Source organism: Diabrotica virgifera, chromosome 1 (assembly GCF_917563875.1).
Source record: "Diabrotica virgifera virgifera chromosome 1, PGI_DIABVI_V3a".
In the NCBI taxonomy this organism is placed as follows: Eukaryota; Metazoa; Arthropoda; class Insecta; order Coleoptera; family Chrysomelidae; genus Diabrotica; species Diabrotica virgifera.
The window spans coordinates 138,388,050-138,413,161 of record NC_065443.1 but is presented as its reverse complement, the minus strand read 5'-3'; the positions used below and the strand labels follow the sequence as shown (position 1 = coordinate 138,413,161).

The window sequence follows — 25,112 nt, the reverse complement described above, 5'->3', positions numbered from 1 at the left end:
GAAAAAACTTTTATTTCGTTCTAAACGGGTACAAACAATTGTTTTATAATTTTACTTACTCTATTTTATTTACCATAAAAAATATAGGTATCAATTTCCCATTAACTAATAGTTTTTTAACTTTTAAACTATTTACCATTAATTGTAGGGGATCTTTTCTCGATGGTGTAGAAGTCGTATATAATATTTTTGATGGTTTTCACTTGTCCACTGCTCAATTCAATTTTTTTGGAACGACAACGTTTTCTTTTTGGACTTTTTATAGATAAACTAGTCGCTCCATTTTTATTTACGTCTCTACCTTCTTTTCTTATTTTGGTTAAGGTGTTTTTGCTTATACCCGTCGCTGCTAGAATCCTATCCCTACAATTACCAATGTTAAATATTACTAAACGAAAATATTGCGAAAAAAATTGCAAAAGATTGGCGTGAAAGAAGAAACAGTGCCTAAAAACTTGTGTATTTGATCAGAGCATCCTTCCTGTTAGGACATATGGCTCATAAACATGGACATTAACAAAGGCCAACATAAACAAAATAGAAAGGACTCACAGAAAATATCTATTGTATTAATTCATGTTTTATTCCATGTTGGGAATAACACTTCAAGACAGAAAACCAAACAAATGGATAAGAGAGAAAACAAACGTAAAAAATGTAACTGAGCATATTCAGGGTTAAAGTGGAGATTTGCAGGCCACAATGCGAGACAGGAAGATAAAAGATGGAATGCTGAAATACAAAACAGGAGACCGTGGACGCAGCTGCAGGAACTCACTGGAAAAGCGCAGCCAAGGACAGACAGATATGGAAAGATTTGGGGAAAGCCTATGTCCAAAGGTGAATAGAAATGGGCTAAAGAAGAAGAAGAATCTAATGAAACTTCATAAATACAATTATAATAAGAAAATAAGAATAATAGTAACTTTAATATCAAGAAAATAAAATGTCATTAACAATACTTACGTCAATTTACTTACAGGTATTAACAGGTTTTCGGTTGTTTTGAAATGTGCTGCCTCTTGTTCCATAAATGTAGTAACATTATAAATGATTGCCTTTGCTTGGCTATTCAATCCCAGCCCTTTGATTCCTATCTTTTTATGAGGCATATTGTTAAATAACTAATGACTTAACTTAACGCACTAGAGATACACTAAATGTCTTAATAATACACTAATTACTACTACTAATATACCAAACACTAAGCTAAAAACTATTAATAAAATATTCAACACGATCAAACCAATAAGTTAAACACTCTCTGCGATACGTAATGCACTTCTAACTACGACACTGGCGATCAGCAAACTGGCCGTTTCCATGGTAACGCTAGTAAACAAGAACCACTGCGCATCATCGAGTTTTGAATCATATTCCCAAACTTATGTTTGTCCGAGTCTATCACCAAAAGCAAACCGTGTGGCCGATTGCAGGCAGCATAACATTCTTTAGCTCTTCTGTAGACCTCATTTCGACCATCCTTATCATAAATTTATGTTCTACACTCATCCGTAAACAATACTTTTTTCCAATTCTCTGTTGTCCAATTGACGTGTTCATAGGGGAGTGCATATAGATTTTCACTTTGGAAAAAAAAACAAGATAGAACTTTTTGTAATTTCATTAAGAAATGTTTAATAAACAACATGTAATCTTTAAAAGAAGTAAATTATTTTACTTTGGAAATGAAATAAATTATTTCTTTTTGAGAAAATTAAGAAAGATAACAAAAATGTAATACAAAAACCGAAATTTATCAGCTAAAAAAATGTTTATACACAGTGATCAAAACTTTTTTCTGTAGAACTTACCTAAAATACATTTAATAATAAGCTTCAACAATAATAAATGTTCAGAAAAAAAATTTTTTTAGCTCTTATACAGTATGTCTGCGTAATTTGGAACCTATTAATAACTTTTTTATTATCAGTTTTACGAAAAAAAGTTATTCTTTATAAAATACTCTGCATCGTATGTAATCTGAGATGCAATAATCAAATATCAAATTTAATTAATTTTATACGAGGTATGTCAAAAAATATGAATGTCACTCAAGAGTAAAGTACCTTTACATTTCACAATATCGAAAAGTGTTATTAAGAAAAGTTGTTTGGAATTAAAAAATTTGTTTTAGTGTTTACATCCTTCTAATTAAAATATTGTGAATAATAAAGGCACTTAGGAATAAGTGCAATACGAAAAATTCATATTTTTTACATACCTCGTATAAAATTAAAAAAGTTTGATATCTGATCGTTGTATCTTAGATTTTAGACCAGGGAGAGCATTTTATGAAGAATAACTTTTTTTCGGAAAAGTTATAATAAAATAGTTATCATAATTGTAATAAAATGATGATGAGTATCCGTAATTTTAGAAAAAATTGAATTTTTTTTTCAATTAGAATGATTTAATTGTATATTTAAACATAGTTTTTAATTTCAAACAATGGGAATGGATTTAGTGTCCGCAGTCATATAAATCCAAATAAACAACAATTTCAAACAACTTTTCATAATATCATTTTTTGATATTCGGGAATATAAAGGTACTTTACTCTTTAACGTAATTCATATTTTTGACATAACTCGTATAAAATTGATAAAATTTGATATTTGATGGTTAATCTTAGATTTTTGACTATCCAGAGCATTTTATGAAGAATAACTTTTTCGTAAAATTGATAACTGTAAAAAAGTTTTTAATGTGTATACGCATACATACTGTATAAGAGCTTCTGTATAAGATTTTTCAAATTGCAATGCCATATTCGGATTCAGCATAATCAAAAACAAAATAGAAACATATTTGATCAAAGTAAAATGATGAATTTAACGATATTTTTAAAATTATTTATACAAAACAGTTGTCACTGTTTAAAAAATTAATAAACAATTAGCGGCCAAATCTGCGAGTAGAACTTTTTTACTTTAACATGTATATAAACTAACAAAAAAACTTTTAGAAAAATATAAGCTTGTTTGAATTTTTCCGAAACAATGCATGTTTTCGTTCTAATTGCACTCCCCTATTCATGGGTAAGTGCAATTCTGCATTTGTGAGCAGCAGTAAGTAATTGCCCTGTTGCTGGATTGCAATCTGTCAAACCCTGCTCTCTTAACCTTCGTCGAGCAGTAGAAACACTGACTACTGGTCCTTGGGCTTGCTGAATGTAGCTTGTCGAAATTGAATCCTTCATTAAGTGATTTAATGCTATATTATAGGTGCAATGGAACAAAGTAGCAGAAACACTATCCCTTAAATTTCGAGCCGCCACCGGAAGGGGTCTAACGGAGGACAACTTACGATTTTTGGCAGAAAAAGCCTTCAGAGGAAATTACAACGAATCGACGAATTCTATGCTAAGCTGGTCGCAGTTTTGCAAAGAACCATTGAGCGAAAGGAATTTTACATTCTGGGAATGGTTTTACGCCATCATGAAACTTACCAGGGAGCATCTAAGAGGACCATGGGTTGATGGGTAAGCACTTATATATATTTAATTTGTTATCTACTATATTTAAGGGGAATAAAACACAAATTTAATTCAAAATACATTCATATTTAGTGTTTGGTTTTCCACATTGGCAATCGTTCTCAAAATGTCAGATATAATGATTCCCTAAGTGGAAAATTGTTGACAAAAATATGTTAACGAAATGACATGATGTGATTTACAACAACGCTAATTTTAATAACCCTGATGGGACTGTAGTCTCTTTTTCTGAATATGATTGAACAAATTTTTATTAAAGTAAGTTATCAATCGAAGTAGCACAGAAAACGACAATAAATATCGTTCCCATACCACCAGATTGACAACATGTGGAATACTTTCTTTGGTTACAACCTCCCGAGATTTTCAAAAATTATAAATCATACAGGATGCCGAGGAAATTAAGATGAGAGAATTGTAAATAATTTACTACCCATCTGCTCAGCGTGGTAAAAGTTCCAACAAGAAAGATTCCTTAGTACTCAACAAAAGAGTAAATGAGTTAAAATGTATAAACATTTTCAATTTCTTTGCAACACGAAAATGCAGCAGCTGCATAATACTCTGGTTAAATCGGAGAGTGCAGGAAGTATGATACCTGGGGAAATCGGAGAGAAGAGGATATGGGACTACTGATGAGGAGGAAAAAACCTCCGAAACCGGTATAGACTCTTTCTGCACTCTCCGATTTAACCAGAGTGTTATGCAGCTGCTGCATTTTCGTGTTGCAAAGAAATTGAGAATGTTTATACGTTTTGAATTTTTATTATTTCAAAGTATGATATTATTTTTTAATCGAAACGTCAAATATAACATTGACAAAACAAAACAAGAACAAAATTAATTGAGGTTTATTCCCATTTAAGAAACGGAAGCTTTTGAAACTATGGTATAATTATTTTATTTTTAAATTAAATAAACGTATTCGGTGCAGTTCAAAGAGAGTTAAAAAAAAAGAATGTGTGTACTTTGTATGCACGTAAGAAGTTATACTTCTATTATATGATTTCAATGAAATCAATATACTTTAAACAGTTTATTTATATTTAATTTAAATATTAAACTAATTTTAATACTTTCAAAAATTTTTATTAAAACAATACCAAAAATTAAAAAAAATAAAAGAATAAGACACACACAAACACATTGAAAAATACCACAAAGAAATGATTTCTGAACAATAATTGTTGCCAAAAATTTTAACTAAATACGTATTTTCGGAAAAAATTATATAACAATATATTTACAATCATACAATTTATAAAAAAATAGTAACTTGCATTGGGGATCGAACCAACTTCCCGTCGATCGAAAATCAAAGAGCTTTCCCACTGCGCCAAATTCGCGTATCTGTCATGTGGGACTATACACAAACTGAACGTTTACACCATAAACTTTTTGACAGTTGTTTATTATTTATATGAATTTAATCAAATTAGTTTGATTTTTGTGGAATTAAAGAAATTTTTTGTGGAATAACAATATATTAGGTGAATATTGGTAGAAATTTTAATGGTAATCAAAGTATGTAAAATTAAAGCATTGAATATACTATTTTGGTAGGTTCCATTTTAAATTTTCCAAGTACGTAGGTACCTATGTAATTTTTTATTAGGATACTGAAACATTTACTATAATTATTACGTACCTGTCTCTTTTAAAAACTATTTAAAAAGTCACTACAATTATAAACTTGCTTTTTTCTCTGCCATCACAACAATAAAAACTAATATACACAACATTTTTGTTTATCTATAATCTCTATATTGAACAATTATTGACAGATGATTTTAACACCCAATCAGATCCCGTATAATGTTTGAGCGACTAATACCATACTGTCGGTGTGCGCATGCGCCAGGGAATGTAAAAATTCACCCTCGTGCCTAAAGAAGTATAACTTCAAAAAATTTCAAGGCAAAATAATATTGAAAAATAAGACAAGTCTTTTTTGGATCACGTGAAACAAAAAATTCAAAACGATTTTATTATCTTTTGAGTTTCACGAGGTAACGCTGTCGAGTTTTTTTTAGTTTTAATGGTTTTTTGGGTTTTTATTATCACTCATCAAAATAACGAAATTTTGTATAAAAAAGTGTTAAAACCAACATATTTATTATTAAACAAAAAATTAAAACAAAAAAATATCTCAACAGTGTAACCTCACGAAATATCTAAAGAAAATCTGCAAAATTTCAGGTAAATCGGTCAAGTAGTTTTTGAGTTACAATGAAAAAGTCTTTGAAAAGATCAGTTTTGAGAAAAACTCGTTTAAAGTTTTTCTTCTGTCAATTTGTCTTCTTGTTTGCCTGTCAAATCGTAACGTGATGCATACCGAAATATGTTTTTGAACCACGGAGTAATCTACCCAAGAGAAGGGACACAGCTGTTGAACGTTCTTCACTACGCTCAAGCGCTTTGACGCGAAGCTGCTGCTAAGTGAGTCGAAGGTAGGGAGATTCAATATGCTGTATTTCCAGTAATATTGTTCCGATCAATATGATATTTCACAGAGTATTGTTGAAGTTATGTACTTTTATTTAAAATAATAGAAAAAACCAAGAATTAAAAATTTTTCAAACCATACCCCCCTTAAGTACAGTAGATAACAAAAATGCCACAAAAATAATTTCAGAATCATATTTAACTTGTATTTTCTTCTAGTGCCATCATGGGCTTCGTCAGAAAAAGGCAAGCTGAGGAGATGCTCTCTTCTTGTGTATGTGGCACGTTTTTGTTAAGGTTTTCGGATAGTGAGTTAGGAGGTATAACGATCGCATGGGTTTCTGGTAAGTCATCTTCAACTTTGTTTTTTATTAACTAAAAATCATGGCAAATTTATTATTTTTATTTAAATTTGTATTTATATTTTTAGATACTGGCGAAGTTTTCAGTTTACAACCTTTCACATCCAAAGATTTTGCCATTAGGTCACTTGCCGACCGCGTAGCAGATTTAAATCATCTGGTTTATTTGTATCCAGACATATCCAAAGAAATTCCCTTTGGAAAATACTACACACCATATCAAGGTAAGCAACATGTACGAGGTTATTTTAACTAATACCTAGAATTAAAGGAGCGTGGTTTAGATACCTAGAACTAATTTTCACACCTACTACTTGGACGGCGTTATGCATAACTCGACCAAGCGCCAAAACATAGTTTTGAGATAAATGGCTTCAAAATTTTTCGTTTCTTAAAAATGCATTTATTACGATATTTGCACAAAATTTTAACAGAAGAATGATCACCTATAAATAACTCTTTTTGGTTGCAAAGTTTCAATATAATCGCACCTACCATATTCTAGAAAAAAAATAAAATGTCGCTTGGTCTACTTATGCTTTAAATATATTTTAGGAAGTTTATGTGTTATACATTACTAGACCAACTACAATTTATGTCATTTGGTCTATTAATGCAAAACAAAATATTGCGATATGCCTCTAGTAATCAATAAATAAATAAACTAGTATTTTTTTTAATTTTTATGTTAAACGTGTATTGCTAAATTATAATCTATTTTACCATTCAATAGCGTTAATTTCAATGCAGCTAAAATTATATCAATAAAAAATTGGAGTATTGGGACCGTGCAAGTTCGGCAAAGCGACCTCTATTTCTACGCTCTGTACTTTTATTCGCACTTTTAATTATATTGGCCAATTATATTAGTCCTGGTTGCTGGATAATTGTCAAGGCCATAGTCCAAAAACATAATAAGAAGAAAAAATAAGATGCAGGTTATGTTATGCAAACGTAAACAATTGTATGAAGTAAATAAAATTAGTTATTAAAATGCAGTACTGCAAGCAAAATACAATTAATTAAATTTACCTTTAAATAATAATTGCATATCATATCAATATTGTGGAGCAATATATACTTTTTCTGCTTCAATGACAGAAGGTATGAAATATACGTCAATTTGACAATTTCAATTGACAATATGAATTATTTAAGATAGTTGCAATATTTCTCCGCGACTCGCGCACGGTCGTTTCTCGTTTCCCTTCCAAGTACTTGCACACCGCGAATTAAACTCGCGGTAAAATCTTTTTTTACATCTATACCTTTTTTTATTGCCAAGACTGTGTTGTCATGTAAAATGATATTTATTTATCTATTAACTTGCAGTAGGGACCATTGACAATTCATAAATTTAATTTTGTTGAATTGTTAAAAATCTATTGTTATTCGAAGCGTTAGTGTACTAAACAGCGGTACATAGATACCTTTTTTTATTGCTCAGCCAGTGTTAAGACATTGTAAAATGAGATTTATTTTTTAATAACTTGCAGTCCGAACCATTTGACAATCGATACGAATTGAATTTTGTAGAATTTTCAGTATTTTGTTTTTATACAAAGAGTAAGGATATTTGAAGCAGTCTGAAGTAAATCGTGTTTTTTTATTCTTAGAATTATTTTATGCCTTATATAGGTATAGAGATTTTATATAGATTATTTGTATTTTTGAATTTAATTACACATAAAAACAACATTTTCACTTTAAAACAATTCGATTATTTTTTGACCGAAACTTCAAAATTAATGTGTACATTAAGGGGTACAAAAATGGTATTCTGTCCAAACGCTTTAGTCCTTTAACCGGTATTCTAATAAGCGAGTTCGACTATAGAAAGCGCACAACCCTGACGCACACCTCGACTAATCTCAATTTCTTCAGTTAACTCATTACGGCATTACTCATTCGGTTAACTCATTGTGGCTTACACCCAATACAAATAGTAAGTGGGAAATTTAAAGATTTTGGTTCATACTTTGTTCGTTTCTTATGATCCATAGTAAAAACTAATATCTGTGGCAAAAAGTTTATCTAATGCCATACCCTCTTTGTGAACACACACACATAGTAAAAACTACATACATGCTTATCAGATTTCTTCAAAAAAATTTTCTTTTTTTCTTCAAAATCATACCTTTTTCATTATAAGAAACGAGATTATAGATATAATCCGTAGACATGGACTATAGTCATTTTTCTATAATAATGTTTCTACCCCTACCTCTTATTTCAAATAAAGACTAAAACTTGTAAAACCAAATGCATGCAGAGTTGTGCGAATAATATCATTATTGTATAATGCTTTTTAATTTGGCAAATGTATAACATTGTACCCATTTAATGTTTTTCTTTAATTGCGCCATCTATCTGTTAAACATTTTGTTCCAACACTGTATGCATTTTCTTCCAGATAACCCTCCTTCGGCCAACAATGGTTATGTACGGCCACAGCTAGTGACGCAGATCCCGGGCTTTACTGGTGGCCACAGTTCTTTCCCCAATACACCACACCATGATCCCACTCGTGATACACCGTCCGTTGTTAGGTAAGTGATAGTTGCTGCTGTTTTTATCGATCGATACCTGTCACCATTCTCTTATATTACGTAGTTTAATTAATAGAAAGTCAGAAATTATGAAAATGGTACAATTAAATGCACGTTTTGAAAAATAGAGCAGCAATTATACTGAATTTACAATTAAGATGCAATAGAACTAAACGAACCAAGACACGTTAAATGCTACTAGGAGCACTCCCGAATCATAATTTACAATGTATATACATTGTAAATCCCAAATCATGATTTCCAAAGTTTATACATTGTAAATTATGATCCGGGAGTGCTCCTAGTAGCATTTAACGTGTCTTGGTTTGTTTATTTCTACTGCATCTTGATTGTAAATTTAGTATAGAGTGGTATTAGCATATGGAGCGCAAGTAATTTGTCTTACGAAAAAAGATGAAGAAAAACTATACCCTGTTTTTAAACCAGGAGAAGAAAACTCAACAGAGATTCACATCCAATATTGTCACTAGAAAAATCACCAAATACATCTTTTTTTTTGGTAGATCATCATAAATATTTTAGTATACTAATACGTCGCTAAAGAGTAGTTTTAAAAACAAAAATGGGATACATTTTTGTTTTACATTTTTACATTTTTGATTTACATTTACTCTGATTGGAGTATGAAGGGAATCATTCTCGTTGGAACTTTACCGCGCTGAGCAGATGGGACGTGAATTGTAAATTGTAGAATTCCCTCATCTTCCTTAGTCTCAGCATCCGTATGGCTTGCAAATTGTAGAAGCCTCGGAGGTGCAACCAGAGAAGGTTCCCATTGTTTTCATTCTGGTGGGATGTAGAATAGCATTATGTTGTTTTATATGCCATTAGAGTGAAAACTTAGTCTTTTTAGTTCTAAAAACATAATTATTGTTTTTTTTATATAAAAGCAGACTAAAAGTCTAAAAATTAAAGGAGTAACGCAGAAAACAAAAAATCACTGATATAACTTAATTAAAAAAATGCCAATACTGTCAAAATTTCATAAATGTCAACAGTGTCAAAATTTCATAACAGTGGAGTAAACTTGTTTGAAGTTGGACCAATTAGAAACAAGCATTACGGCGCGGTAAATTTGAATTACTCCTCCTAGCTTAAAAGCAGACTATAGGAATAAAACATGGCCCAGTAAGTACAGAACAAGGAAAATATATTGGACTGAACCATGAAATAATAAATATATTAAATATATTATAAAAAGACATACCGTGTGTTTACTTTTAAATAAGATATGGGACTATAGTCGGCTCGGAAATCTGTTAGAAAATTTAAACCGAATATAACAAAATTTTAAATTGGCAACAGTGTGTGAATACCAAGTCCTCTGATATCAATAGAATCGTAGTTTAGTCCAGACGATCTTCTTACCAACAAAAATGAGATATTTTAAACAAATAGCGTTTAAAAAATGATGTACAGAATAATTTTGAATTTGGTTCCGCTAATGAAATTGCTTTTTTGCCGAAAGTTAAGTCAGGAAATAGTCAGGAAAGTTCTTTTAGTTTTTTGCTTTTTTGTCCTTTATAGTGGCAAATAAGCTTAATTTTTCTGGCTTAATATTTTATCCTCTAATAATTTTAACTGTACTAATATGTAAGTTAACTACTAATGACTAATTTTGATGATTAATGGAAAGCATATTAATTTTAAATATTATTTAAGGTACTGGTACACTTTAGAAGACCAAAAATAATCATTTTTTTCAAGAATTTTTTTCTCAAAACTTTTATTAAAAATAAACATACAACTTTTTACATATTAATGTATAACTCTTATAGAGTACAAAAAAATATATTTTTTTATTTATGCACGTGCACTAATATTGTAGAGGGCGCAAAAGTCGAGGCCTCGAAAAATGATGGCGGACAGTTAATCTCAGGAATGGGATATCTGAAACAAAAAATTCGGACTGCATTTGAAAAAGGATGGTTTCTTACGTGACAATTTACCACAATTTCACCAAAAAATGAAAAATCAATATTTTTAACCCAAAGAAACGGGCGATTTTTTCACAAAAATTTTTCAAATTTCCGTAAAATCTTTTTTTGCGAAATTTTTTACTAATGGTGGTAAATTGTCACGTAAGCAACCTTCCTTTTTCAAATGCCGAACCAGTTTTACTTTATCGTACTATATACGTAGTATAGTATAATAGATAAAGTTATAGGATCGTGCAAAAAAAATTTTTTCAGATTTCACTTTTTTTCGACGTTTTGAGTCCCGCTGAGTCTAAAAAGCAAATAAAAAAAACATGTCGGAAGTATGTACGTACGTACGTATGTCGCCACCGCCCAGCAAAAACTACCGGACCGATTTTGATGAAATTCGGTATGAGTAAGTTTAAGAGAATTTTGTCGAGAAACTAAGCTTTTAAAAAAAACCTCTCAAAGGAGGGCCGAAATAGGGGGGTTATTTAGGGCCCATTTTTGCAAATTTTTACCGAAATGAATGAAATTCAACTCAAAGTAAGCTCATCTATAGGTAAATAAAAATACGGAATTTGACATTTCCAAATTCAAAATGGCGGCCAACATGGCCGACCGCCCACCCGACACATTTCGCTACCTATCTAAAAACTTATTTAAGATAAGTTTAATTTGAAAACGTCGTTATATAAACGTCGCTTAAAGATGGGGCTATAAGAAGAATGTTATCGTTTTTCAGAGAAAGTTACGGGTTGCCTATATTTAAGGGGTCAAAATTTGACATAAATTTGAACTAGATTTTCTCAAAAATGGCTCCAAGGAATTTTTTTATTTTTTGATATGTTTTTGATATCCTATCGCTAAATTGAATGACATTAGTCAGATTTCTTAACTCCCTATAGGAGGCGAGTTATGTATTTTTTATAAAAAAATGTTTGAGTGCCCGTAACTTCCTTCATAATAGAAACTTAAATTTTAAATTTTGCAGACATATATGGTACTTTATTATCTATTATCACAATAAATTTTACCAAAAATATGGCTTCCGGTTGAACCGGAAATGAATAAAAAATCTTAATCTTTTTAGATGCGCCCTATATATTTTTACATATTTTGAAAGAATGCAAAATTACCTTTCCAATGACATAAAATTCGTTGGTGTACCTCAAAAACTCGAAAAGTTACGGTAAATAGAAATTTTGCTATAATCTTAAGTGTGTCCTCTCTCACGCGATCATAGCAGAGCATTATTGTAGGGCACTCAATGAGGGTATTTGGCTCCGAATTCTATCCTACTACATTGATGTACTTGATATTTTCACAGTAAGTAGGGAATAGCTCAAGAAACAAAATCTACCCTATATACTATGGCGCTTTTATCTTGGGGCGGTTCCCACTTCTTCAAGGGGGTGGAAAATTTGTTGGTCAAAATAAGCACGGAAGTGGCTAAAGAACCTATGTCTAAGCAAAAACTGGTCTATACTTTTTTTTGAGAACTCAATACTTTTTGAGTTATGCGTAGTTGAAAATTGGCCATTTTCATTGAAAAATGACACCTTTTCGGACTGATTTTTTGTGAATACCTTAAAAACTATGCATCGAACTAAAAACACTATATAAAACATTATTTAGATTATAAATAATAAAGAGATTCGTTCATTCGTAAATGTTGTATTTATAATACAAAAATAGATATGGTAGGTGAAAATAGTTTATTTTTTGGTGCATGCTCAAATTGGTGTATTCAACTTAAAATAACAGAGGAACGGTAGGTTTTAGGTGTATAATGCTACCAACACCTTTTGTAGTGTTTGAAAAGGCCTTTAAAAAGAGCACCGTTAAATGTCGGTTACATACAAATTAAGCGAGATATGGTGTAAAAAAATATAAGACTAATGTACTTTAAGGAAAAATGAAAAGTATATACATTTAACTCCCCATCCAACATAATTTAAATGTATTGTTTTTCTTTTGCAATACCTTTTAATATAGTGTTTACTTTCAAAAAGTTGAACGAGTTTAAAATGAATGGTTTTTGTAGAAAATGTGATCAAATTATAGAATGAATTTTTAAATTTTCTTAAAAATCTTCCTTTTTCTACATGTAATTCGAAAATAAAAATATTTCACCCCTGAGAATTGGTGGGAACCGCCCCCATGATAAAAGCGCCATAGTATATAGGATTGACTTTGAATTAGGAGATTGGACTACTCCCAAAATTTCCTTAAAACCCATGCAGTAGGATAGAATTCGGAGATAATATCTTGACTGGCATAATCGAAATAGAATGAAATGTAAATAATATAAGCTATTAATTTCTCAGAAAAATGAACTAATTTTAAATTCTAAAATATCAAAATAACGAGTAACTTTGTTATTTTTATAGAATGCCAGTATCTAGTACCATAACGATAATAGATCGGTACGATAAAGTTCTCGGGCGACCCTTCCGTCCAGCGTTTTTTGTTTCAGAGATCCCAATCCTGAAATTAACTGTCCGCCATCGGAACTACTTTTTTTCGAGGCCTCTACTTTGGCGCCCTCTACAATATTAGTGTACGTGCATAAATGAAAAAAGATATATTTTTTGTATTCTCCAAGAGTTAGAAATTAATATTTAAAAATTGTTTTGTTTATGTTTAATAAAGGTTCTGAGAAAAAAATTCTTGAAAAAATGCTTATTTTTGGTCTTCTAAAGTGTACTCGTACCTTAAAAACAGGGTGTTTCATTAATAATTGTCCATATAGTAACTGGAGAAACCTTAGCAGAAAATAAGAAGATTTAACCTAAAACACTTAAATAAAATGTGGTTCCTTACTGAGTTACAGGGTGTTTTATCTAAAAATTTAAAAACTATTTCTGCTCAGCATTTTAAAACTATTCGACGTATACTTCACTGTACAATCTACTAAATTTGTTAAGCAAACGTTTCTGTCTATTACCAGAGGCGTACGACGGGGGAAAGTGAATGGTTGACCCTTTCCAAATTTTACGCCACTGGCGAAATTGCTATTTTAGTTCAATTTTTGGATTCTCCAATACTTTCTATGAAAATAATATACTCTTCATTCGTAACGATAAAATTATTAGTTTTCGAGATCTTTGAAGTTAAAAATGAAACGACACGGTTATTTTGATTAATGTATTGTGTGGCTTCGTTTTTAATTTCAAATATTTCGAAAACTAATCATTTTATCGTTACGAATGAAGAGTATATTATTTACATAAAAAGTATTGAAAAATAAAAAAATTAAACTAAAATAGCAATTTCGTCAGTAACCTAGAATTTGGGAAGGGTCAGCCAGCCACTATCCCCTGTCGTACGTCTCTGGTAGTAGCTAGAAACGTTTATTTATCTTAATTTAGTAGGGTGTACAGTACCTTTACTTTCTGCCAAGTATGATAAGGATACGCCAAATAGTTTTAAAGTACTGGGTACAAATAATTTTTAAATTTTAATCATATAAATCATATCATAAATTAATCAAAATAACTGTCAATATCTCGAAAACTAATGACTTTATTGTTACCAATGAAGAGTATATTATTTACGTACAAAGTATTGGAGAATCTAAAAATGGCACTAAAATAGTAATTCCACCAGTGGCGTAGAATTTGAGAAGAGTCAACCTGTCACTATCCCCTGTCGTACGCCTCTGGTAGCAGCTAGAAACGTTTGTTTATCATAATTTAGTAGAATGTATAGTAGTCGCACTTCCTGCCAAGTATGAAAAGGATACGTCGAATAGTTTTAAAATGCTGAGCAAAAATAGTTTTTAAATTTTTAGATAAAACACCCTGTAACTCGGTAAGGAACTACATTTTATTTAAGTGTTTTAGGTTAAATTTTCGTATTTTGTGCTAAGGTTTCTCCAGTTACTATATGGACAATTATTAATGAAACACCCTGTATATTAATGTTAAAATATCGGCAAGCTCTTATCTTCAAAGCGGCGGCGTATAGAATTTCTTAAACATTTATTTGGCCACTTTTTGCGCATTCTGACAAAGTTCCGTTTTTTTACTGTACTTGCAATATATGGCAACACTGCTTCCCCGCTTCCCACACCCGAATCGGCCGGATTTATTCTGCCATTCGTCGATTCTACAGTAGCAGTGCAACTCATTCTCATAAGCAATGTTGCCGATTTTAGCGTTTCCTATCTCTAATCGAAAACGAAACGTATGGTAGTAAAATTTATTAAAGCACAAAGACTGAGATGGTTTGGACACATAAAAAAAGAGTAAGAAGACGCACTAATTAGGAAGACAACAAACTGGAAACCAGTAATAAACAGACCAAGAGGAAGACCAAAAGTAAGATGGAAAGACCAACTACTATAGGATATATCAAATAAGGAAAAAGCAAACTGGAGAGAAAAGATTTAGGACCGGAGAAAGTGGAAAAAGATAGTAGACAAAATAGAAACACATAACAATCTTTGAGAAATAGACTAATCCACCTGCTTAAATAGATTAAAATAGATCACAGAATACTGAGCGATCAATGCTCTACCAGGAGTCATTGGTTCATGCATGTAATTCCATATTGCTACACGGAGTGGAAACATTGACTCTCGGAATTACAAGTATGATGCGTATATAAGCCTTTGAGATGTGTTGTGGATTTTCGAAGGATGCTGAAGATTTCTTGGACAGAGCACGTGACCAACAACGAGGTGCTGAGAAGCATGGGAACTGAGAGAGATTCCTAAATATTGTAAAAAACAGGAAAACGAGTTATCTAGGACATATTTACAGAGGAGAAAGATACAATTTTTTACGACTCATAATGAAAGGGAAAGCGGAAGGAAGAACAGGTCCAGCACGAAGAATATGCTCTTGGCTGAAGAACGTAAGAGACTGGACAGGCATGGACACACATTCGATACTAAGAACAGCTCAAGATAGAGAGCAATTTGCTGTAGTTATAGCCAACCTTCAGTAATGGAGAAGGCACCTTAAAAATATGTAATACAAAATAAATAAATTGTATTTTTTTAATTCTGCTCTTGTTTTAACGCATGCATGAGATTTTTTACTATACTATTTACTATACTATTCGTTTATAATGCTAATTTACATCATACAATGGTGACAGGTAGATATTTTTTAAGTGAAAAATACATATATTTTCCTTCTTTCGCCAGCTTCCCAAATATGCTTGACTTATAAATAGCGGAAGAACAGAAGACGATAAATTATATCGACGCGAAAAATAAATATTGTTAAATATTAACTGTGACATCTATGTGCTTTATATGTATTTTTATATATTTTTTATTACTTTTCCTTACGTATGTAATCTATACTTTTTATATACATTTTTATAGAAGATCATTTCGTTTGGATTCAAAATTGCAACGAATGTTCTTTTTTTTATATCTTTTTTACTATTTTTTCGAATGATATACATAATATATCCAAAAATTAACACTTATTTTTTATATTTCGTACTAAAGACACAGGGTACTTTACAAAATCAAAATTTATTCGAATGTTAAAAATATTTTGTGATAAAATGTTGACTGAATGTGTACTAAAATGTAAGATCGACAAAATGTATTATTTTAAAAAAATATATTTCAAATAATATTCCACTATCGTTTTATTTCACTTCTGAAATCGGTAACAAGCACATAACGAAGTACCATGGAGTAAATCGTATTTTCAATATATCATAAGCTTTTTTTGAATTAGTAGTACAGAGAAATAAGGTAAAAGAGTACCTTATTGGAGACTTTGACCGGGCTAGGTACCTAACAAGTTTTTTCAGTTTTATGGACCTCAATAACTAAAACCTGTATGGTTCCTGCAGTGGGTTCGGTGTGTAAAAATTCACCCTTTACAATACTTTCGTCTACTAGTATAGGCTATTGATTATGTACTATAGAAAGGAACTACAACGTTAAGGGGGTTTTATTATTTGATATGGTCAATGAATCTCTATATATGAAAAAACCGCGGAGTGCTACCATTTAAAGGGGTGCGTTTTTGAGAAATGGGTGAATTAGTCCCTGGGCACAGGTTACATTAGGGTGAGTTCTATGCACTTTTGGTACAAATACGTCTACACAAAAATTGTTCCTGGTTAAATTTCCTATCCAAATATAACTTTTGAAAGTCAAAGATACTTTTTTTTACAAAAATATATTCAAAAGAAAAAGCACAAAGAAACCCAAAAGAAAGAAATTTTGTTTTTTGTCCCACAACTTTTGTCCACGGGGATATAGGTATACACATTGCTTCACAGAAAAAAAAGTTACATATTTTTTCTTTAAAATGATGTTTGGTAGAGGTCATTAGGATTTACAGTTTTCGAAATATGATTTTTCAAAGTTTGCCACTCACGGCAATTTTGGGCAATTTTCCTTGTTATTTCGCAAATATTGTTCTGTAACTTTTTTCTACGCAGCTTTAGATATGCAATGGTACATGTAAGAGGAATAGAAATCAATTACCTTTAAAATGTTCTACTGTATAATGTTTTACGACTTTTTTTAAAGAGGTTATCATTTTCAAGATTTTATACTTTTAATGAGTTTTTATATTTTTTACGATTATTTTTTAACTTTCCCATTATAACTTTTTTTTCTACATTTAGGTATATATTATATGTATAATAAAAATGAAAGCTTATTCTGTTTTATAAGTATTATAAAAAATTCCAGGATTATTTTTGAATAAGATATGCTTTTTCAAAATGTAATAAGTAGGTACTTGCAACGATTTTTGATTTTTGGATTATTTTTTAAATTTCTCATTATAACTTTTTTATGTGATTGTGTGTTAGGATTAAATCTTCTTTTTTATAGGTAATACTTTCGATCCACTCGACTCGGCCGGGCAAACTTCAAAATTTGGATTAATTTCAATATTTGCTGTCAAAGCTCCTGCACCACAAGCTTTGCTTGAAAAAATAGCATGGAAATGTACCAAAGGATCTACAAAAATCTGCGGTTGTAGGAAGATAGGAATTAGTTGTTTAATATTCTGAAAAGGGTACATGTGCATGGGTACTAATTGTGGGAACTCTAAGATAACTGAGGTGTCAGAGGAAGATATTGAAGCTAATGCTAACGAAGAGATGGACTTTGAATTTGAAAATTTTTTTAAATGTCAACGGTTAAATAATTTTAACTAAAGTGATGTTTTCTAAGACTAATGTTTATGTAATTTTTGTAAAAGAAATAATTTTAAATAATACAGGTAAAAAATATCAAAGAGTCACTCGGTTTCCATTATTTAAATATAGATGATACACCATTTTAAAGAACAGAAAGCAAGCTCTCCTTATTGAGCAATATAGAGTATATTCATGTACAAGAAAAAAAAAGTTATAATGAGAAATTTAAAAAATAATACTAAAATCAAAAATCGTTGTAAGTACTTAATACATTTTGAAAAATAATATCTTATTCAAAAATAATCCTAGAATGTTTTGTAATACACCATTTTAAAATAAATAAAATAAGCTTTTATTATTATATAATATAATATATACCTAAATGTAGAAGAAAAAAAGTTATAATGAGAAATTTTAAAAATAATTGTAAAAAATGTAAAAAATAATATTTTTTTTATATTAGGTATCATATAATATATAATATAATATTATATTATATATACTATATATAATGTATTATTATATAATATATTATATAATAATATTATTTTATTTTTATATTATATTATAAAAATCGTTAAAAGTATAAAACCTTGAAAAACCATAATCTCTTAAAAAAAAGTCGTACAACGATACACAGTAGACCATTTTAAAGGCAATTGATTTCTGTTTCTATTACGTGTACCATTGCATATACCTAAAGTTACGTAGAAAAAAGTTACAGCACAATATTTGCGAAATAACAAGGAAAATTGCCCAAAATTGCTGTGAGTGGCGAACTTTGAAAAATCATATTTCGAAAATTATAAATTCTAATTACCTCTACTAAACAACATTTTAAAGAAGAAATATGTAGGTTTTTTTTTCTGTAAAGCACTGTCTATACCTATATCCTCGTGGACAAAAGTTATGGGACAAAAAACAAAATTTTTTTCTTTTGGGTTCCTTTGTGCTTTTTGTTTTGAATATATTTTTGTAAAAAAAAGTATCCTGTACTTTAAAAAGTGATATTTAGATAAGAAATTTAACCGGGAACAATTTTTATGTAGGTATGTTTGTACCAAAAGCGCATGGAACTCACCCTAATGTAACCTGTGCCCAGGGACTAATTCAGCCATTTCTCAAAAACGCACCGCTTTAAATGGTAGCACTTCGCGGTTTTTTCATATATAGATATCCATTGACCATATGAAATAATAAAACCCCGTTAACGTTGTAGTTCCTTTTAGCTATCTTATTTTGAATATAATCAATAGCCTAGTAGAAAGTAAAGCACTTAAAACGAAATTTCAGTAAACTGTCTGATAAAACATGTTTAAGGCCATCGGTACATAATTCGCAAATATTTTACGGCTATCCCCACTTTTTCTTTCTTTACACGGCAAACTACGTGTAGTAAAATTCTCACTGGTATGGATATGTAAATTTTACTTGACAATGTCATCATTAACTTTAAAGATAGCTTTTGAATGTTCTTGGATAACTGTTATTTAATTGTATAATTAATTGCCTTAATTATTAATTCAGTTAATTAATATGATAATTTTTTCACTAACTATGTATTCAGTGATTGTAATAATTTATCTACTGTACAACAAAAACTAATAATAATCAATCGAGAAAAGAAGAAAAGTGATTTTTTAATAATATATTGTTACTATGAAACGCTTACAATTTTGAACATCTTTAACAACAAAATACTTTGATCGCTGAATATATCCTGGTGTATTCTCTGCTTGGATCTTCCATAAATAATGAACAATAAATAACTTTTTTATTAAGTTCACGTCTTAAATCAATTATTTATCAAATACACTATCAATATTATTTAATCAACAACTCAAAATATTCCCGATGCCATGTTAAATAATTAAAATTGTCACTGTCTGACTGACAATATGCTGAGAATATTCTATTCGACTGAGTGCGTTGTATGACAAAGATAGATTTGGAAAATATTACCACTGACATTGTGTTCATTTTTTTCGAATCCTGAAAAAAACAATAAATATTTTTGAAAAATTTAAACGCAGAATGAAAGACTAAATTATTACCGAGGGCCGAAATTACAAATCACACTAAATTTTCTCTTAGTTTTTCACCCCTGTAACTTATTAAAATAAACATTATAGAAGTTCTCAGGGACTTCCGGCCCTCGCTAATAACTTAATCTTTAATTCGGCGTTTAAATTTTTCAAAAATACTTGCTAGTTTTCTCAGGATTCGAAAAAAATGAATTCTATTTGAATAGCATTGGAGCAGAAACTACGTACCCATCCCCTTAAAGCTTTAAAATTGCGTTTTATGAATGTTAATTTACTAATTTGTTGCATCTCTCTCTTTCTTGTCGTTTTCTCAATACTGAGGATCGTGAATGCTCAAATTCTCAGATTCGATGCTCTTAACAAAGTTTCTCCATTGGTATAATACATCAACAGAAGATAGGGATCTTCTGTTGGTCTAAGGGTTTCGCAAAATGAGTCGCTTGCTGAATTCTAAATTTGGTCGGGCCATTGATTGCTCACCGTTCTCTTGGTCTTCTCCACGGAACGTTTCCAGAAACAATCTTTCTAAATTATCGTCATCTCTGCGAATCACGCGACCAAATTACTGTAGAATTAGCTGCAGACATGTTGTGGACAGCCTTTTTTTAATTTCAATTTGGTTAAGAATGGAAAGGTTTGTCCGATGACTTGCCCATGGTATGCGCAGCATTCTTCTCCAACACCACATCTCAAAGGCATCAATTTTTTGGCATCATAATATAGAAATATTGAGAATACAAGTGCATTCACCAGTCTCATCTTATTTTTTTGAGAGATGGATCTGCGAACTTCTGCTTCGTTTTTTGCATTTGCCATCGTTAGTCATACTAATAGGCTATTGATTATGTTCAAAATAAGAGAGCTAAAAGGAACTGCAACGTTAATGGGATTTTATTGTCTCATATGGTCAATGGGCTTCTAAGTTTGAAAAAACCGCGGAGTGCTACCATTTAAATGGGTGCGTTTTTGAGAAAGGGGTGAATTAGTCCCTAAGCACAAGGCGAATTAGGGTGAGTTCTATTCACTTTTGGTACAAACACTTCTACGGGAATATTGTTCCAGGTTAAATTTACTATCGAAATATCATATCTTAAAGTCCAAAGTATTTTTTTTTACAAAAATATATTCAAAAGAAAAGCAAGAAAAAAACACGAAAGAAAGCAATTTTGTTTTTTGTCCCATAACTTTTTTCCACAGTGATATAGGTATAGGCATTGCTTCAGTGAAAAATAACTACCATTCTTTCTCTTTAAAATGACGTTTAGAAGAAGTCTCTAGGATTTATAGTTTCCGAAATAGAATTTTTCAAAATTTGCCGCTCACAGAATTTTTAAGCCATTTTCCCCATTATTTCGCAAACATTGTTCTGTAACTTTTTTCTACACATCTCTAGCTATATGTAATTTAGTAGAAAGAGAAGTCAATTACCTTTAAAATGGTCTATTGTATAAGGCTGTACGTCTATTTCTAAACAAGTTATGCTTTTTCAAAATTGTATACTTTTAATGATTTTTGATATTTTTTATGATTATTTTTTTAATTTCTCATGATGACTTTTTTTCTTGTACATTTAGTTATATACATTGTGGAATAAAAAAAGCTTATTTTCTTTACTTTAAAATGGTGTATTGCAAACACTTCTAGCACTATTTTTAAACAAGATATCCGTAAGATATTCAAGGTTATCCGTAATTTGAGAAAAAATTTAAAAAATTTTATTTTTTCATATAGAAGAATATAATTGCATATTGTAATATAATTTTGAATTCCAAATAACTTTTCCTAATAACACTTTTCGATATTGTGAAATATAAAGGTACTTTACTCTTGAGCGAAATTCTTTTTTTTTTACCTACCTCGTATACTATTGATAAAATTTTATATCTGATGATTACATCTTAGGTTTTAGACTATGCAGAGCATTTTACAAATAATAATTTTTTTTCATAAAGTTAATAATAAAATGTTTTCTATATGGTTCCAACTTAGTGGGACCTACTTCATGTATATATACCAAACCTTGAAAAAGCATATCTTGTTCAACAATAGACCTAGAATTTTTTACATTACACCATTTTAAAGTAAAGAAAATAGGCTTTCTTTTTTATTGGACAATGTATATACCTAACTATACAATAAAAAAAGTTATAATGAGAAATTTAAAAATAATCGTAACATACATATATCAAAAATCATTAAAAGTATAAAATTTTGAAAAACCATATCTTGCTTAAAAATAGTCACACAGTCTTCTACGATAGATCATTTTAAAGGTAATTGACTTTTCTTCCTACTAAGTGTGACATTGCATATACCTAAAGCTGCGTAAAAAATAGTTACAGAACAATGTTTGCGAAGTAACAAGGAAAATGGCCCAAAATCGCTGTGAGGGGCGAAATTTCAAAAATCATATTTTGGAAACAATAAATCATAGCGACTTATACCAAACGTCATTTTAAAGAGGAAGGACGGAAGTTTTTTTTTCTGTGAAGCAATGCCTATACCTATATTGCCGTGGAAAAAAGTTATGGGACAAGAAACAAAAATACTACCTTAGGTGTTTTTTTCTTGCTTTTCTTTTGAATATATTTTTTGTAAAAAAAAATATTTTTGACTTTAAAATGTGCTATTTCGATAGTAAATTTAACGGGGAAAATTTTTCCTGTAGACGTGTTTGTACCAAACGTGCATAGAACTCACCCTAATTCGCCCTGTGCCTAGGGACTAATTCATCCATTTCTCAAAAACGCACCCCACTAAATGGTAGCACTCCGCGGTTTTTTCATATCTAGAGGTCCATTGACTATATGAAACAATAAAACCCCGTTAACGTTGTAGTTCCTTTCTAAAATACGTAATCAATAGCCTATAAATACGAGGTAGTTGAAGCTGTCTACTATCTGGTATTCCTGCAAGTGGTTACTCAGCTAAATAGTGTTGAATCTGTATATAACTTTAATGTTTCCAGCCCAACTCTTCGCAGAAGATCTGGCATTTCTTGTTCATTTGCTGCTAGAAGTGTAGTGTCATCAGCAAATCTTAATTTGGTGATTTTCGTACCAGCCACTGTTACTCCATCGACCAATCCTTATAAAGCCAACCTCATGACATGGTCACCATAAATCTTGAACAAGTCAGGTGACAAAACGCATCCTTGTCTAACACCTCTCTATGCTGGTTGGTTTATAACAATTAAGAAACCTAATTAGCGGCATTTGAAAGATCAAGGACTGAAGTTTTAATGGATACAGTTTGAAAAAGGTTGCCTTTGAACGAAGTCGTCTACAAAACTTCAAAATGCAGAACTCGAATTTGGTCAGCTTGAGTAATGGAAGGGGCAACTTTAAAATCGGCGCTACCAACTTCAAACTCGAGCTATAAACTATATCTCCTGTTCTTGTTGATGGATTTTGACGTTTTTTTAAATGTGAAAAATATAGATTTTGAATATGGAAAAATAATTTTTCCCAAGGCAATAGCAAAAAAAGATATTCAAATTGTTTAAAAACAAAAAATTGCAATGTTTTTGAAACCAAGTTTTGCAATGTTAAAATGTTTTTTTTTAATTCTTTTGATATAACTCCCTTGCCTGTGGTACCCGTATAATCATTCTAAGTTTATTTTTTATAACTTATTACAAAAAAATATGTTTCGGATAAACAATTTAAATAACTTTTAACCTAATCGATGAATCACTCTGAAATTTTAAGGATATTTTTAACACTACTAGACCCAACTTGCCACGCAATATCAAGGTTGTAGGTTTGTAGTTTTTACAATAGGTATTAATATTTGTTGAATATTAAGAATTCTTATGTTTTTTAAAGTTTTTTTATGTAAGAAACTAGTAAATCAACATTCATAATCGCCATTTTATAGCTTTAAACGGTTTTCTCAGATAGTTACCTCAAAATGCTTTACTTTTTACTGGTAGACAAGGTACATAAAGGGTGCATTTTTGGCTTCAAATTATTAATAATTCAAAAAATCCACCAAACTCACTGCAGGAAACATAGAGGTTTCATGATATTCAAAAAACTTGTTAAATACTTCGCTGGCTCAAAAGCCCTGGGAATAACTTATTTCTCTGGACTATAATGTTGCATACAGAAATTCATATTTTACTTTTTAAAGTTGGTATATGGTTGTTGTTTAAACGTTCCTTTTATTAATTTAACTTATCTACATTTACTTTTAGTAATTAATAGTATTAAATGCGAATCTGTGTCATAAAGAGTTAAGGACAAAACCAATATCAAACTTAAAAGTAAAATGTGAATATTATAATCGGGTAAAACATTTTATGACTAGCATGCTGCAAAACAGACTTAACCAGACACATTGCAACATTTTCGTTGATCACGATAATCATTTTGATGTAGCTTATTGTTTGTAGACCATTTGCCAAAGTTTTCTTTTAGGAAAGTAAAAAATTCATTTATGTTTGTATCTCATAGTTTTTCAGGTTATTAATTTAACATGTCACGCAGGTTTACAATATTATAAAGTGAAAAATTTGTAATCACAACCATATTATAAGAGTAGTAAGAAAATCATGGACTAAATGGGTAAATTTTAATATGGTTTATTTTATCATTTTTGGTGCCTTGAATAATTGAAAACATTTTAGATTAGTAGATAGGTTATATCGCCCCCCTGTGACTGCTAATATACAATACTAGCCAAAAGTCCTCTCCTCCCTCTTATCCCACCTCGTATTTTTCGTCCAATCCATGGATCTTACTATCATCTATACTAAATTTACAATCAAGATGCAGTAGAAATAAACAAACCAAGACACGTTAAATGCTACTAGGTGCACTCCCGAATCATAATTTACAATGTATACAGGGTGCGCCAAACCTCTGGTCTTCTTTGATTACGGCTAAACTATGAGATATACAAAAACATGTTTATAACAAAACTAATGTGTATCAAAGAGGTCTATAATTTAAAATTATTTTCAATTATACAGGGTGAGTCAGAACGACGGTATGAACCAAAGTTTTATTTTTTTAAATGGAACACCCTGTATATTAAATCATTTTTGAATATATTATTTAAAAATATGAAAAATTTGTATAAGGTCTTATAGGCCTAAAGTTAATAATTTTCAAAATATTTACATTTTTATTGAG

The 25,112-nt window shown here is 30.4% G+C and overlaps 1 protein-coding gene across 3 annotated transcripts in view; it reads left to right on the top strand.

The window, feature by feature from the left end:
* Window positions 1-25,112, top strand: part of LOC114330295 (signal transducer and activator of transcription 5B) — a 126,278-nt gene that overhangs the window by 59,995 nt on the left and 41,171 nt on the right. Inside the window, exons 10-14 of one of the 3 annotated variants that reach the window (XM_050644798.1) lie at window positions 3,228-3,484; window positions 6,164-6,288; window positions 6,375-6,530; window positions 8,720-8,855; window positions 17,619-17,637. In XM_050644798.1, the coding sequence (XP_050500755.1) occupies window positions 3,228-3,484; window positions 6,164-6,288; window positions 6,375-6,530; window positions 8,720-8,855; window positions 17,619-17,622 (678 nt within the window). In that variant the 3' untranslated portion in view covers window positions 17,623-17,637. Of the gene's footprint in view, window positions 1-3,227; window positions 3,485-6,163; window positions 6,289-6,374; window positions 6,531-8,719; window positions 8,856-15,953; window positions 16,402-17,618; window positions 17,638-25,112 lie in introns of those variants that run through there. The other 2 variants (XM_028279621.2, XM_028279620.2) reach the window with 2 other exon arrangements.